Genomic DNA, 16941 nt, shown 5'->3' with positions numbered 1-16941 from the left:
CATTTTTAGAATTTAGTTTATTCATAAGGCAATATCATGTGATGATAGTATACTAGTATTGCCTTACAGCATGCTTAGTAAGGCTGCTTAACACTTAGTATGACAAACTGTTCATGTAATTTTCATGTATACACTGTAATATACACTGTGTTACTTTCCCTTTGGCTGAAGTATTTCCCCAACACTGTCGTCTGCCGACGGCAACGAACGGCGAAATGTACTCCCTTACGGGGGTACATCCTGGAGATGACGTCTTTGGCCGAGGAGTGCGAAATCAGTGGACAGTCCAAGTCTCAATCTCTTGTTCAAGGAGCGGCTACGTGCCAGAACATAGATGGGTCTCTACGACTTGTATTAACGGCACATTTACGCCACTAGTACCTCAGTGTGGTAAGATGTAGTAAGGGTACTAAGGGTGAGGATCGAGGGAGCAAAGCGACCGATCGACGTGGAGGGTGTGGAAAAACCTAATATTAACGATCTGGTGCACAATTTTTGAGGAACATTTGGAAATAATATGAGAAAAAAAATGCCTAAAGTCTATGGAAGCATTTCTTTTGTTGTGGTGCATCGTTTCGTATGATTATACCCTCCCCCACTCGGTCCTTTTCCAAAGTCATGGTACACGTTTACATTGACAAACTTCCGAATGTATCATCACAAAAATTCCATCAAATCTGTCACTTCAGTTCCAAAACTTCAAAACTTTCTTCATGTGGGAGGGGATATCTTCCTTTCAAATTACCCTTTCCCTTCTTGGTTTCCCTCCATAGTTCACATTGTTCACTTTTAGGACTTACAATTACCCAAATTCCATTAAAATTCAAAATGTGTTCACGAGATATTTTCATTTGAAACCCCGAATACCTGCTCTCTTAAACAATTCAGCTATCCGTCCACTTGAAACTAGTACAAGTAAAGTAAACACTACAGATATTTGTGACAAACATGTCACAAATTTCCCCTTTCTTAATGATAATATACAAATGATGCACAGGATAGAGTGCGTTTAGTGGAGATGTAGCGCACTCGAGGGTATTTACAATTGTGAAACATGCACTACATTGCAAATACCTGAGAGTGAGCTGCATTTCCACTAACGCCACGAAATAATCCTGTGCATCATTTGTTTTATAAAATGGGTCGAAAACTAACAGCATTTTTCACGTACCTTTGTGGGCCAATACCAGTCAGCTACATGTAGCATTCGCTCAAGAATCAAGATGTCCGAAGATGTTCGCCCCAAACATTTACGCACGTCGCACTCGGAAATCCCGCACGTATAAGTACTGTACGTATAAGAGTATACGTACGCCACACATGTTATGCACAAGAAAGGCCGGCCGGCAGCCCGAACTAGACGTTGTTTACAGAATTGACAGCGCGTAAAGTAGCGCGCGACGCACTTGTAACAACTGATTGAGTGCGCACTGCTAGTGTAAACATTGTGACGTCAGGCCGTGAATGTTAGTGAGAAATTCATGCACGCACACGTGACTCATTTCAGCGCTTCCAATTGGCTACATTCTTGAACCCATTTTATAATTATTTTTATCATTATTATTCGTAAATTAGCCATTGAAGTGAAACTGCATGTCGTCACAACATTGTCAAGACGTACTATGTACACCTATTGGGAGAACCATGATAACAAGTTTTATGAAACGAGGCCCAGATCGTTGAAGTTCAGTTCTGAAAGTGCAGAACCTCCCTTATGTCACATGTGGGAGAGGGGATATTACACTCCAAGTAGCTCTTACTGATATATAGAACCTCTTTAATGGCTCCGCTCCCTCGCACGTATCTTCCAAGCTTGCCCCCCCCCCCCCCACCCCACCAATCGATCGAAGCCCCCTGCGTATGTGTAATACAAATTTAATTGGTACAATTTCTCACAGCATTCTTCAGTAAAATTTCAATTTGGATTTACATACATTGTATTTCAATTTGGATTTACATACATTGTATTTCAATTTTGATTTACCGCAACGTCCTGCATGTAGGATTGCAGTGTGTTAGGTAGGGTACTTGCAAGCGAGATAAAGCTGAATTGTTTGTGTTTTCATGCAACCCCACTTGAAATATTACATCATTACATTCCTACAGAAGAGATATCTAATCTATCGACAGGTAACTTCTTAACGTAAATAACTATCCTTATGTTCAAGGTCACTTTGGTAGACAGAATGATTAAATCTAAAATGTTTATGATACAAAGTAATTATTTTATGGAATTTGAAACATAGTTGTATAACATAATTGCTCGGAGTCAGGTACGGGAAGTGGACGATCGAGGTGATTACGTCATCGTTTCACAATTTTCTACTGACTTGGAACTAAAGTTAAAGAACAAGTTAACCCAAATATATTTGTGAATTCAGTGAAGGCAGCAATATTTAGTAGAACAAGTTTGAGAAATATCGGATAATCTGTTCAAGAGTTATGTATTTTTGCAGTTTCAATGCCGCCCTCGCTGGATGTGAAGATTCCAAAAATTATGACTTCACTGCAATATGGAGAAAAAACAAACATATTTTTGTACTTGACAACAAAATGAAAGAACAATTGCCTTAATGATCTCCCGCATTCAAAAAGCAGGAGGAAATACATGTATATCACCACGAAAGTGTCAGTAACAAGCCAAGGAAATCTTTCTTTTTCATTTCATTACAAATTGACATTTTGTTGACTTCTTCTATTGTTTTCCTTATATCAGCCTGAAGTGAAGTGACAGGCTGTTCCTCTGATAAGGCTATATTAAAAACACACCAAGTTGGAGAGTTGTGAAGTTATGAAGTTAATGTCTTTTCTACTTTCTAGATATGTATGATTGTGCCGATATAACTGTTTGTGAAAAATACCAATATGTACATAGAATTAAGATTCACTGAAGATTTCCCTTCAAGAAGTATGAGGACTTTTATTAAATAAAAAATATAAATCTCTTGTCATTGTTCATCCATGTCAAACTGGTTCTGCCTGTTGGACACAGTCGCACGGTCCGGTCACTGTCAAGTCCCTGATCAGATTGATGACGTTCTGCAATTTGTCAACGGAAGAGAGACTCAAGAGCTCGGTAGTTATCACGACAGCAGTCTTCCCAATGGTACGGTACTGGTTTCTCGCTGCACCCACCCAGAGCGCTACGTCCTCTTGGGTGACACGAGAAGGACGTGTTTGAGGAGTCGCTGGACTGGAAGTGCACCCAGTTGTAGTGAGTAGATCGCAACCACCTACAACTTTGGTTTCTGTAGTGAGTCACAACTACTGGTTGTACTATGTCAAACACTTTGTTAGAAGGCACAGTCATGAAGGTGTTCAGCTGACTTATTCCAATAAGCCGCTTTATGCATGAGCAGAAAAATGTCATTCGTACTGACAGGGTATGTTGGTTTTTAAAATCACTGAGATAAGCATATTAGATCTATGATCATTGAAGTAATCCCTATATAAAAATATTAATGGTAGGCCTATACCTTACAAACACAACCACCTGACAGCAAAGTTGTATTTGCAATGTCAATAGATATCCATGCAAAATAATGAAATGGATGCTTTTCCAGGTGTTGACTCTATATCGCAGTTAACTGTGATTTAAAACTATTGAATTTAAACAAAACGTTTGTGGTCGACGTCTCATTAAGATACAGTGTGAATCAATTGTTTGTTTGTTTGTTTGTTTGTTTGACTGATTGACTGATTTCATTTTTCAAATTTCTTGTCAGTAATATCTCAGAAAATATCAAAATACAGATTAAAGTGTACGTGACTCGAAATAAGAAAATAAATGTGTACATCAATTTCATTAATATATAGGCCTATATATATATATATATATATATATACATATACATATTCTATTACCAAATTTGAAAAAGAATGTGCAAATAATTACCTAAGAGTTACGGAAATTTCACGTGTTTACAGTAACCATCATCTTTGCAAAGCAAGGTGGGATGTCATCGTCTTACAACGCTTCCATTTCCCCACATTAGTTCCTTTTTTTCGGGTGCTGTTCGTTATTCCGAAGGTTCGTTATTCCGAAGGGTCGTTAATCCGAAACACACCGATTCCCTATACCTAGACGTTCGTTAATCCGAAAATGAAAAAGGGTTAGTTAATTCGAACATTTGTGGTGTTATCCCGAAGGTTCGTTATTCCGGAGATTCGTTAATCCGAAAATGAAATTCGGAAAAACGAACGAACTCTAACAGAGCCTTCAGAATAACAAACCTTCGGAATAACGAGCTGTAACCCCTTTTTCTGTTTTTTTTTTTCAAATGATTTTTTAAAGTATGTTTTATATAACAAATCGATTCACATTTGCCATGAATTAGACTGTTTTTGAAAGGAGGGGGTTCATATTTGAATAATTCTTTATAAGGAAAACAAAATGCTTGTCTTCCTCGTCAACACTTGAAGATTTCAAGACCTCACAATTACTGCATGATACTCGGTAAAATTAAGTGTTGAATGTTTTCAACTACTTCCTTTCCAAATCTCAGAAGTGAATTTTTAATTTCAATTTTTCTAACAAGTAGATCAATGCGGTTTTGCAGTAGTCCCAACTATACCAACATCCACTTTGGTATGCGTTATAGTGCATTTTAAGTCGAAGATTTTATGTATGCAAAGGGGTATGATGCGTGACCAATGTACAGCAACGACTTCATTGGGGTTCCTTCATGGTTACCTGTACCTATACGCGTATGTATATGTCATAGGTAGGGTCTATTCAAGGCCGTGAATTGAAAATTCGTAATTTTTTTGTTGTTGTTGTTGTTGCTTTTTTTGTTTGCAGGAGAAAGCAACATGCAATTCAGCTTCAGTCATACCCAGATTCAGACGAGGAGTGACGGAACATTCGTCATCGTCCCCAACCGGCCTGTCCACATAGATTGTGACACATCAGCCCTTAACCATGATGACGTCGAGGTCACGGCTGATATTTACGCACCTCATCTACAGGCACGACAGGTATACTACCACTCTACGGTTCCCCTTTGATAATGAGATTTGCCCCTCAATTTTCTTTCCCTGAAAACTTACCCATCCATTTCTCATAATATGTGTCCTTGACCATGTACTTTTCGTGAAAATGGAACTGAAGTAAATTGATACTGTTCTCACTTTACATTCTTATACTCCATGTTCTTTGAAATGTACTATCATGAAGCAACATTAGAATATCATATTTTCTAGGGGTCATGCGCTCACCACCACTTTCAGTGAAAGAGGAAATGAAAATCGCCAGGATTTTGTCTCCTCTTGTCACTGGCATATTTAGCTCTTTACCTGGCCCATCTGCCTATAGCGGTGTTAAACCCACCAATAGTCTCGGGCTATCTGCTGGGTCAGTCCATTTTCTTGGCAGAGGAAGGGGAGTATGTAGGGGAGGGGACAGAAACAGACATGGAAAATAAGGTTAGTTAAAAATGGACGTTGCTTTCGGTTGGACTGAGGCCATGCAATTTACTCGAGAAAACCTCGTATGTGTGATCCTATTGAAAAGTGCTGATACAAAGGTACCATAACCCAATACAAGTAGAAGTTTTCTTTGAGCCTCCCCCCCCCCTTGCAATTTAAATCTACCCTTTATCAAGTTTTACTTCAAACCTCACAGTCGTCGACCAATCTGTCCAGAACGTAGACGACAGAAAACTAACATTAAAATTAATATATATAAACGCAGTATTCTATTTCAATATCTTAGTAAATTAGGTTTAAATATTTCTTTTTTCTTCATTTCATTTCATTTCATCTATTATTTCTACTTCCAACAAAAAATGCACAATCAGAAGCACAACGTCATTGTCTTAACACAAATTATTATTATTATAGGTTTTCCCGGCCAATTTCGCACATTTGTCAGTCCAATTCCTAATTGCTGCATTCAATTTAGCAAAATTTAGCGTAGATGACATGTTCGGTAGTTCAATTTCATGATCTCTTCATTCAAATTCATTTTGGAGCATTCAAATTACCTTTAGCCTCATTCTAATTAACACTTTTTCAATCGAAATTCGTGAAACAAGCACCATTTCGTTATTCGTTCATTCAATTTAGAATGATATGGTCACGTGATCACCGACATGCTGCACTCGTTCATTCGAATTCATTTTTGGGCATCCAATTTAACATATTTTGCAGTCAATTTAGCACGCATGTTTATGCTTTGGTTCTTTCTTATTCTTTTTCAACATAGTTATTGTTTTGCAAACGTCATTACATTTCATATTTTCGTACTCATTTTAGAGATTTTGGCAACAGTTTTTTTTTCTTCAAAGTGCTTAGTGAGTCTTCCAGTCCGAAGATAGTGCATCATGTGGCCACAACTTATTTGGCCGTTGAGCGCTTTATTCCGAGTGTGTCGGCCATTTCTAGGAAGTGGAGGATATGATCATCAAATGTTCCTATAATTCTTTTTCTAACTTCTTGAGAAATACGTCTGTATCTAACTTGTGCTGTCATGACTGTAAGAAGATGAAGTTAATCTGTAGTATTGGTACATGTAGGCCTAAAATGACATGTCATTGTGTGAAAGAAAAGGGGCGTTACAGAACAACAAACTCGAGTCATGTAGGGTCAAAAATATGATACTTTTACTGCTTAACAACGCGTGGATGAAACAAAAAGACACATAGAAATACGCGTTTAAATGTTATCACCTTTTCGAAAAAAACAATCACGTGACGTTAATTTGAATGAACATGTTTGGAATTTGACTGCCCATACGCGAAATTGAATGACTGAAGTACCCCATTCGGCCAGTGTTGGCGAATTTGAATGACTGAAGAGCACGTGCCAATTTGAATGCCCGTTTTACGAATTCGAAAGGCACATGTGCAAATTTCACTGATCGAAATGCTAAATTGAACGACCAACTTGCAATTTTGAATGACAGAATGTGCAGTGACGAGGATTTTCGCTAAATTGAATGAACCTTTTATCAAATGGACTGACAAAAGTGCGAAATTGGCCGGGAAAACCTATATTATTATTTCGTTTTATTTATACAGGGTGGCCCCGTCAGTAATCAAGTGCTGTTTTCCAGGGGGCCCTGTAAACACATACATACAAGGTAACAATCACACCAAATAACATTAACATAACACAATAGGTCGTACATCATACAAAACAGAACTGTTATTGAAAATTAGAGAATAAGGAATGAGACTAAATATATCAATTTACAACAAGGATGAAAAAAAAATCCAACTTACTGACTGGGTTTGTAAAAAAAAATGAACCTTCTATAATAAGTATGAATATACTAGTATATCATATGTATCAAAATATGCGTGCCTAAAAAAAGACACAGCCACTGAATTTTGTTTCTATCAATATACCAAATCAATAACTATTATCTATACTAATCCCTTATTTCACTTATACATTATTATATTATATACTTCAAAATTCAACATTCATTTCTAACAACAAAAATCAATAGTAATCAACGTCAATCATCTTCCTATATTGAACAACATACAATCTGCTTCTTCTACTACCATTCGCTATAAAATAAATCAACATCCAACGACAAAGAAAAAAAAATTATAGCTGTTATTACCCAGAACACCATTTCAAATACTGTGAACAAAAAGCGTTCTTACTCTGGGCATTTCGTACTGGGGGTGGCATTTTGAATATTTACATCAGCTTGTAACTTGTTATTTAATACGGTATAATAACAAACTTTTAACAAAATCGTGTCGAATTATTTGAGGTTGATATAAACAATAGGTAATTTAACCAGCTATTGAAAATAGAGGGGACTGCTAAAAAGCGTTTTTTTTTTTGTATATTGCAGTCCCTGCAGGGGAAAAAAGAACAATCGTTAGCATCCCTTGATATCAATAAAAAGGAAAAACAGTGAGGAAAAATAGCACGCTCTGAAAGTGCCGCATTTATGAAAGTGCAGAAGGAAGAGGTAAAAGACGAAACCTTTAAAAGACAGTAGAAACAAAGGACATACAAAACATTACAGATTCAAGTGCTCCATAATTCAGATAGGTTTGAATCACAGTAGAATGTATCATTGATAAAGCATGCTCAGGGAAACCAGTTTGGATTTTGTACACAATGCCAATGTCGTTCCTAGGAAAGCATGTTCCAAAATGCTGCATGGTAACAATGTTATGCTCTAAAGGGAAAGCTGCATTTGATGTCTTTTTTTTTAATCGGTAATGCAGTGATTGACAGAATCTTGTTAGGGATTTTGTGTGTGTGTGTGTGTGTGAGCGGATCCAAGTTTCTTGAGAGAAATACAATTAATAATCATGAAATACATGGAACACAATGTATTTAGATTTTTTGTCGCATAAGTTGGCCTAATGATCGGGATACTAGTCAAAATGAATTGGCATGCATAGGTAATTTATGTTTTCGTACCCTATATATGAATAGACCACAGTGCTTCCATTGAAAAACATTTCAAGCCTTTTATTCTGGTTACAAGGTATTACAAAAAAATATTTCCCGACTTCGATCCTTAATAGTTTTTTAAAAAATGTACAGCAAATAATACTTACATTGGTATGAGCAATAGCTGAATAGAGTACTATTTTGTTGGAGGTAATTTAGAAATGAAAGCGTGAATCAGTTTCATTAAATTCAAGATTTACTTTTAAGTCAAGGCCGTGTCACACCTTTCCGGGCAAGCTACACCGGCTTGTTGCGAGGAGGAATTTTCCAGCACACAGGCGAATTTTCCGCGGGCGGACAAGATTGTTTGTCCAGCAAGAGTTTTACCCTTGTTTCTTACCTGGTAGACGCGTGCTATTTACCTTCTACATACGTGTATTAAGCGTGACCTGCGTGGGAGCTTTGAAACCGATCCGTTTTCAGTTACGAGCGACTTACGGATACTGAGAAGTACCTACGTTGGAGTTGCCTGCGAGGTGCTGTCGATAAGGGTCTCCTACTGGTGTTCTGTGTGTACCTCTGCGAGCGAACCCTCACGACTCACTCGGAACAAGTTTTGAGCATGCTTAAGGCCTTGTCACGCCGTATCTTTCTTTTTTTTTTGATAGATACTTTATTTTCTGCAAATCAATATACATAAGTTACATAATCATGAAGATGCAGGAAATATACAAAGTAAATTCAACGCAGAGTCGTTTGACTTGCATAAACTACGATACATATGAGTACATAATCATGAACATGTAGGAAATATATAAAATAAATTTAACACAGTCTTTTGACTTGCATAAACAACGATATGAAAGAAATATAATATACAATATGCATGTCTATGCAGCAGTGATAAGAATAACATTTATAGTTAAGAAACGATTATGCAGAGGGTCGCCATTATAAGCATTGCTTGAAAAGATGGCCGGCCCGAGGAAAAGATAAGGACGTACTAGATTCGTAGCAATATGAATTCTGCTGCGAAGGTAGCAGGGGAAAATAAACTCTAGTGTGTGATGGTGGTGGTGGTGAATGTGTGTGCAGGTGCTTGAAGGTGCACAATGGCAGATAGGCTGGAATTTAGAATAATAAAATTGGTTTACTGAAAGAGGGGACGATATGCGTTGTTGCTATCGGGAGACCAACATTAGTTGTATAATTTGTTTGTTTTTAGTTCGTATTTGAAGTATACTGTAATAAAATGTACTTCTTTAAGTTTGCTTTAAATGAAAACAAGGAGGCACACTGTTTCAACTCCTCAGGAAGAGTGTTCCATGTATCCGGACCTTGATGTCTAATCGACTTTTGAGCAAGTAAAAGCTTTGGATTACTTAAATGAAAATCATGGGAACGACGGGTAGGGTATAAGTGAATATGGTCATTGGTTACTAGGGTATTATGAAAAAATGGTAATAAATTTCGAGTGTGTTTGTACATAAATATAGCAGTTAGGTATAGATGTATGGGATCAGTGTGAGCAAAAAAAGATTGAATGTGTGCATATACGAAGAACCTTTTTCTGGAGAAGAAAAATTGTGTTCAGTTTTGTTTTGCTACTGTTGCCCCATACAATATTACAGTACATTACATATGGTAAAAATAAAGTGTTATATAACATAATTAAAGTTTGATCATTAATTAAATATTTTATTCTTCTTAAAACACCAGTTGCTTTAGATATTGCTGTTGTAATATTCTGAACATGATTATTCCAAGTTAGATTGCTATCTAGGGTCACTCCTAGGAACTTGGTTGAATGTTTCTCAGCAATGTTTATATCATCAATAAAAATACTTTGAGGAAGGGTGGGTTGGGATTGCAACGTATGAAAGTGTATAAAACATGTCTTATCAATATTCAATGAAAGCTTATTACTTCTAAACCATTTCGAGATGTTGCTTAATTCCGTATTTAATATATCAACCAGTGTTACAATGTCCTTGTGGGAATAAAAAACATTGGTGTCGTCTGCAAATAAGATGAAATTTAAACGAGGAGAGGAGTTGATAATATCATTAATACAAATCAAAAAGAGTAGGGGCCCGAGGATAGATCCCTGAGGGACACCGCATGACACGTTAGAATATGTTGAGTGAGTGGATTTAAATGCAACATATTGTTTTCGATGACTTAGATAACTTCTGAACCACGACAGAGTAATCCCTCTCACACCATAATTATGTAATTTTTCAAGTAAAATGTCATGATCAATAGTGTCAAACGCTTTACTAAGATCCATAAAAACTCCAATTATGTGCTCCTTTTTAGTAAGCGCATCAATAATATTATCAACAGATTTAATTATAGCATAATCGGTAGAAAATCCTTTCCTAAAAACCAAACTGATTCGCATTTAATATTTCATTTTCAATCATGAACGAGTGGAGACGCTTGTAAACTACTTTTTCTAAAATTTTCGATATTGCAGGTAAATGGGGATAAATGGGGATAACTTTGTCCGTTTTGAAGGAGTCTGGATACTTTCCGTTGAGTAGGGATAGATTGAATATATGGGTGAGAGGGGCTGCTAGGGGGTAAATTATTTTTTTCAACAAATTCACACTTAAGTTATCAGGCCCACAGGATTTACTACATTTCAAAAATCGAACAGTATCAATAATTTCCGATTCATTAATTGGAGTAAAAAACAAAGAATTTTGATTACTTTCAGATAAATAATCTTTATAATTCTTTATATCTTTTATGGGAATAGATGCTGCCAAACAAGGACCAACATTGACAAAAAAAAAATTGTTAAAAATATTTGCAATTTGGTCAGGATTGGTAATAACATTATCGTTATGAGTAATGCTGTCAGGACATTCCGTAGGTTTCTTTTTCAGTATTTCATTAACGGTCCGCCAAAGAGCACTTTTATCATCCTTATTAGATTCGAGTTTATTCGAAATATATTATTTACGTGAAACTCGAATCAAGGTAGTTAGTTTATTTCTATATATTTTGTACCTTTTCACGTTTTCAGGAGTAGGTTTTCTCAGAGATATTTTATAAAGACGGTTTCGAGTGAGAATAGAACATATAAGACCTTGAGTAATCCAGGGTTGCCGAGCTTTTTTCCTTCCATTTCTTTTGGGAGTTAAAGGAATGTGTTTATCACAATAATCTAATAATTTTTGTAAGAAAATTTCATAAGAAGAATTAACATCTTGGAGTTCAAAGACGTCATTCCATTGTTCTTCAAATAAATCTTGATTCAATGAATCAATATTATGTGGCGTTACATTTCTATGCATTTTCAAATATTGTTTGGGTTAGTGGCGTATTGGGGTTGTTACAGATTTATCATTAATCATAAAAAATGGTAGGTGGTCGGATATATCTGAATAAATAATGCCGTTCGTATCTGGGGAAGTTTTGCGGCTTGACTTGCGGGGAAACAAAATTGCTACCCGACTCTCTCCGCAGTTGGTCCGCACCTGATAGTACCTAGCGCGTATCTCGCATGTAATTGCCCGGAGGTGTGCACGCAAGTCCGATCTAACCGCAGTCAAGTTTTGAGCATGATCAAAACATTTTCCGGGTAAGTCGCGGGGATGCCCGGAGAGGTCCACGCAGAACGCCAGTAGGAGGCCCTCAGAGGCAGCACCTCGCAGGCAACTATCACGCAGGTACTTCGCAGTCCTCGTATGTAGCCAAGATAATGACATTCTGTGGGACTTCTGCCATTCCTTCAGGGGAATTCCTTCACTGAGATGTCAGCCCCCACGCGCCTGGCACACAGGTCACACAGTATACCCGCAAGTAGAATTTAAGTACAACGTGCCCAGCAAGTAAGACACATACACTGACTCGCCCAAATCCTTGTCCGCCCTCAGAAATATCGTCTGGTATGCTGGAAAATCCCTACACGCAACAAGCCGCGTACCTTGCCCGGGAAGGTGTGAAAGGGCCTAAAAAAAATATTAAAAAATTGCGTGCGTACCTCCGGGCGACTACGGGTGAGATACGTGCTAGGTACTGTCTTGTGAGGTTTATCTGCGGGGACTTCCGGGTAGTAAGAATTGTTCTTCGCAAGTCGCACGCATGGCTTGCCCGGAGAGGTGTGACGCGGCCTTTAGGTTTGAAATTTTGCTCTATTTTCAACCCTCTGTACAAAACTTTGATTTTGCACAGGGGTCAATTGGACAGGTGTGTATTGAAGTGAGGTTAACACCCAATCAATCGTCCTGTACAATGATCAGGGCTTGAATGCTCCATTACGTATTCATAAAAAAATTCCACTATCACAGCTAGCCTTTATTCATCCTGAATAATGTAATGTATGCAAGAACATAAAACATGTGCCTTTTTTTTCGTATGCATGCATTTTACCTTTATCATGAATTCAGACTAGCAGTGCTTAGGGCAATCCGTCATGAATTATTAATAAAACATGTGGGGTTTTTTTCATATGCATGCACTTTACCTTTATCATCAAGATCATGAATTCACACTAGCAGTGCCCAGGGCAATCCATCATGAATTATTGATAAAGCATTCACGTGCCTTGGAGCAAAAGTCCAGAGGCCTAGTCAACAGAGCTCTGAAAAGATGGTATTCGTGGTATTTATGTCTATTGTTCTGGGTCATTGTAAGCACACACTCACATGCACATCATCGGTTATTGTGTAAAGTCCAATTTTGTACAGAGGGTTCAAACTTAACCATAATTTAGACCTTAACTTTAAAATTTATCATGGATTTAACAAAATTGATTCATGCTCTCATATTCAAATTACCTCCAACAAAATTGTACACTATTAGGTTTTGTGTATAACAATGGCATTGTAATATGAAATATCATAGTTAGATCAAAAGTGGGAATTGTTTCTTGAAACACCTTGTATATATATATATATATATATATATATATATATATATATATATAACGAGAAGCGGGCTTGGCCTCGTACGTGGTGGGTGCTGCATTATTGGGTATATGTGTGACGGGGAATGACTTGCAGTATAGACGTTGCAGTGACGTTCACTATGGCCTTTATTTCCCAAGCTTTCGACTGTGTAACCAGCCTTTTCAAGGGCTTTTAAGGCGTTGGGATTAGCTTGTGTCTGGTTGGTGAACATTCTGCCGTCCATCCCAACACGGATCTTGGTTGAAATTCCGAGATGCGGGCCAAATGCCAGAAGAGTAAGTAGTATAACGAGAACTCATCCCTCTGACACCACACCACACACAAGCAAATCCCAACGCATTAAAAGCCCTTGAAAAAGGCTGGTTACACAGTCGAAAGCTTGGGAAATAAAGGCCATAGTGAACATCACTGCAACGTCTATACTGCAAGTCATTCCCCGTCACATATATGTATATATATATATATATATATATATATATATATATATATTTATGCATAATGTTTAAATGATACGCCGCAAGAAAAAAAACACTTTTTCAAGTTTATCTCTCTCATAGACTATCTGGTTAAAAATTGTGTTTTATATACCATGTTTAAGGTAATTCAATTAGCTATCTACCTAGTAGATAAATGAAATATTATAGTTTCCGAACTATTTAGGATCAAAAGTGGGAATTGTTTTTTTGAAACACCTTGTAAATATATGTTTATATATGTATGTACGTATATATATGTATATATGTATATGTATATATACATTTATACATCATATTTATATATGTATATATATATATATATATATATGTAAATAAGTATAAATTCATATATACGCAGCAAAAAAAAAGTAAACGCTTTTTCAAGTTTATCTCTCTCATAGACTATCTGGCTAAAAATTGTGTTTTATATATCATGTTTAAGGTAATTTAATTAGCTATCAACCTAGTAGATCAATGAAAATGTTAACTTCACGCATGAGTGAACATATTCGTTTTTTCTCTTCCAAAGCACAAAAGTTAAAATTGCAAAATGGACAATTTGTTATTCAAGAGTATTTGCTCTTCCGTATAATGAGAACAAAAGACAAATTCAACACAATAGAAATGCAAATTAATATGCAAAAATCAACATACAATCTCAAAAATGTCTCTGTAACACTTCAAAGATAAAGAAAGGCAAAAAATAATGGAGGAAAATTAAGAATCTTCTGTTGAATCCGCAGTCAAAAGACATAGAGAAAAATTATGGTATCGAAGAAAGTTAAATTTGAAACATTATTCCAAATTAAGAAAATTTGAAATAATGTTTGGTTATTGAATTTGACTCGTGCATTCTTAAATTCCTCAATTAAAAGGTAAAATGAAGAAATTCTGTCGATTTTATCACCTTTACGGCTTACTCCCTATGTCATTTAAAGTTCGAATTCATGGAAAATGCTTATGTTCCACCTCAGTTCCCCCACTATGTTTTTGTTTTAAATATAAAGATAAACAAGGGATTGGAAAGGGAAACAAGGGAATGGAAACTTATTTCTGCTGTTTCATTCATGTCTCTAATTGCTTTAAAGTGATCTTTTGTTATCATTTGCTATCTTGGAGGGTATTTGCAAATGAATTGCAATATGTCCAATTCTGCAATATTTTCTTTTTTACCTTGGAGGACAAAAACGGTTGTGTTCACTCGTGCGTAAAATTTCCCTTTGTATAAACCTACCAGGTTGATAGCTAATTGAATAATCTTTGATTTGGTGTATGACACATCGATTTTTATCAAAATCTACTATGAAAAATATTAACTGCATAAAGTGTTTACACTTTTTCTTTTGCCGAGTTCATATATATATATATATAATATTTTTATATATATATATATATATATATATATATATACATTTATATATATATATATATATATATATATATATATATAAATTTTGTGAATGAAAACCTTGTTGGATCTACAGATGGCGTATTTGAGAGTTATATATACTTGTATATATACTTGAAGCAGGAGTGGGGACAGCAGGAGAACTAGCGAGGTAGTTAACTTCCAGTGCCTTTGATTATATTGTCAAGCTACTGTCAAGTTTGATAGATCTTTTCAAAGCTTTGGAAATTCAACTTTGCGAAAAGCAACCACCTCTTGATTTATTGCTAATACAGCCATGTAGTGGGAGTGCAAGTTATTTCAATTCATAATGCTGTTTTTCTTTTAATATTGTGATCTTGTTAAAGTTTAGCTGCAATCAGTTGGTTTTCGCTAGGCTGAATTTCAAAAACCCTGCAGAGACCGACCAATCAGTCGAAAGCTTGGCGATAGAAGCAATGGAAGTGAATCATCAAGCTATATGAATGTGAAATAAAATGAAATGAAATGTTATTTACCAAACAAGAAACATCGTGAACATCATAGTCAAAACAGTCAATAGTTGAATTACACTTTAGGTTATAAAAAAGCAAAACCGGCAATAGCGTGCAGGCTATTCGAGGCCAGTCCGTTCAATAATATAGCAATATAATCATATGATAATGTATTTGCAATATTTACAGAACCAATGTTATACATGCATATTTACAGGTTTTCATAGGATATCATTTACACATCATTTGATAAGACATATTTTCGTAATATTTTCCGAAAAGCTTTCAGGGTGTTCATTTTTTTTAGATCCTGAGGAATTTCTCTCCAAATTATACTGCCCGCATATGATATTGAGTGTTTACCAGTTTCAAATCTGATTTTTCCTTGTTTTAATTTCATATTTTGCATTTGCATATATATATATATATGTATATATATATATATATATATATATATACTAGGTGTAACAAAAAAAAACACTTTCGATTAATAGTTCAAAGACAATATATATCAGATAACATGACATTGATATGAGCAATAGCTGAATAGTGTACAATTTTGTTGGAGGTAATTTAAAAATGATAGCATAAACCAGTTTCACTAAATTTAAGATTTATTTTTAACTGAAGTTTCAGATTTTGCTCTGTTTGCAACCCTCTGTACAAAACCTTGATTTTGCACAGGGGTAAATTGGTGTGTATGGGAGTGTGTGGTTAACACCCTGACATTATTGGTCCCGAACAATGGCCAGGATTGTAATGCTCTATTACATATTCATGAGAAATTGTACTATCTCAGCTAGTCTTTATTCATCTTGAAATGTAGTGTATGCAAGCACATGAAAACGGTTACAGCTCGTTATTCCGAAGGTTCGTTATTCCGAAGGCTCTTCAGTCCGAAGATCGTTATTCCAAGGGTTCGTTATTCCGAATTTCATTTTCGGATCAACAAATCTTCAGAATAACGAACCTTCGGAAGAACGCCACAAATGTTCGGATTAACGAACCCTTTTTCATTTTCGGATTAACGAACCACTAGGTATAGGGAATTTGTGTGTTTCGGATTAACGAACCTTCGGAATAACAAACCTTCGGAATAACGAACAGCACCTCATGAGAACATGTGCTTATTTATTTCCATGTGCATGCATTTTACCCGTCACCATGAATTCAGACTAGCAGTGCCCAGGGCAATCCGTCATTAATAATCAATAAAGCATTCATGTGCCTCGGAGCAAAAGTCCAGAATCCTATAGTCAGCAGAGCTCTGAAAAGGTGGTATCCGTGATATTCAT

The 16941-nt window shown here is 36.2% G+C and overlaps 1 protein-coding gene across 1 annotated transcript in view; it reads left to right on the top strand.

The window, feature by feature from the left end:
• The window catches only part of LOC139721360 (complement factor H-like), a 78109-nt gene that overhangs the window by 32853 nt on the left and 28315 nt on the right, over positions 1-16941 (top strand). Inside the window, exons 19-21 of the mRNA XM_071632677.1 lie at positions 172-390; positions 2993-3214; positions 4802-4977. Of these exons, the coding sequence (XP_071488778.1) occupies positions 172-390; positions 2993-3214; positions 4802-4977 (617 nt within the window). The remainder of the gene's footprint in view (positions 1-171; positions 391-2992; positions 3215-4801; positions 4978-16941) is intronic.

This window comes from Diadema antillarum, unplaced genomic scaffold, assembly GCF_040938485.1.
Source record: "Diadema antillarum isolate AM-2024a unplaced genomic scaffold, OU_Dant_1.0 scf00000141, whole genome shotgun sequence".
Lineage (NCBI taxonomy): Eukaryota > Metazoa > Echinodermata > Echinoidea > Diadematoida > Diadematidae > Diadema > Diadema antillarum.
Note: the sequence above shows the minus strand (reverse complement) of the source record. Positions and strands in the feature narration are given on the sequence as shown.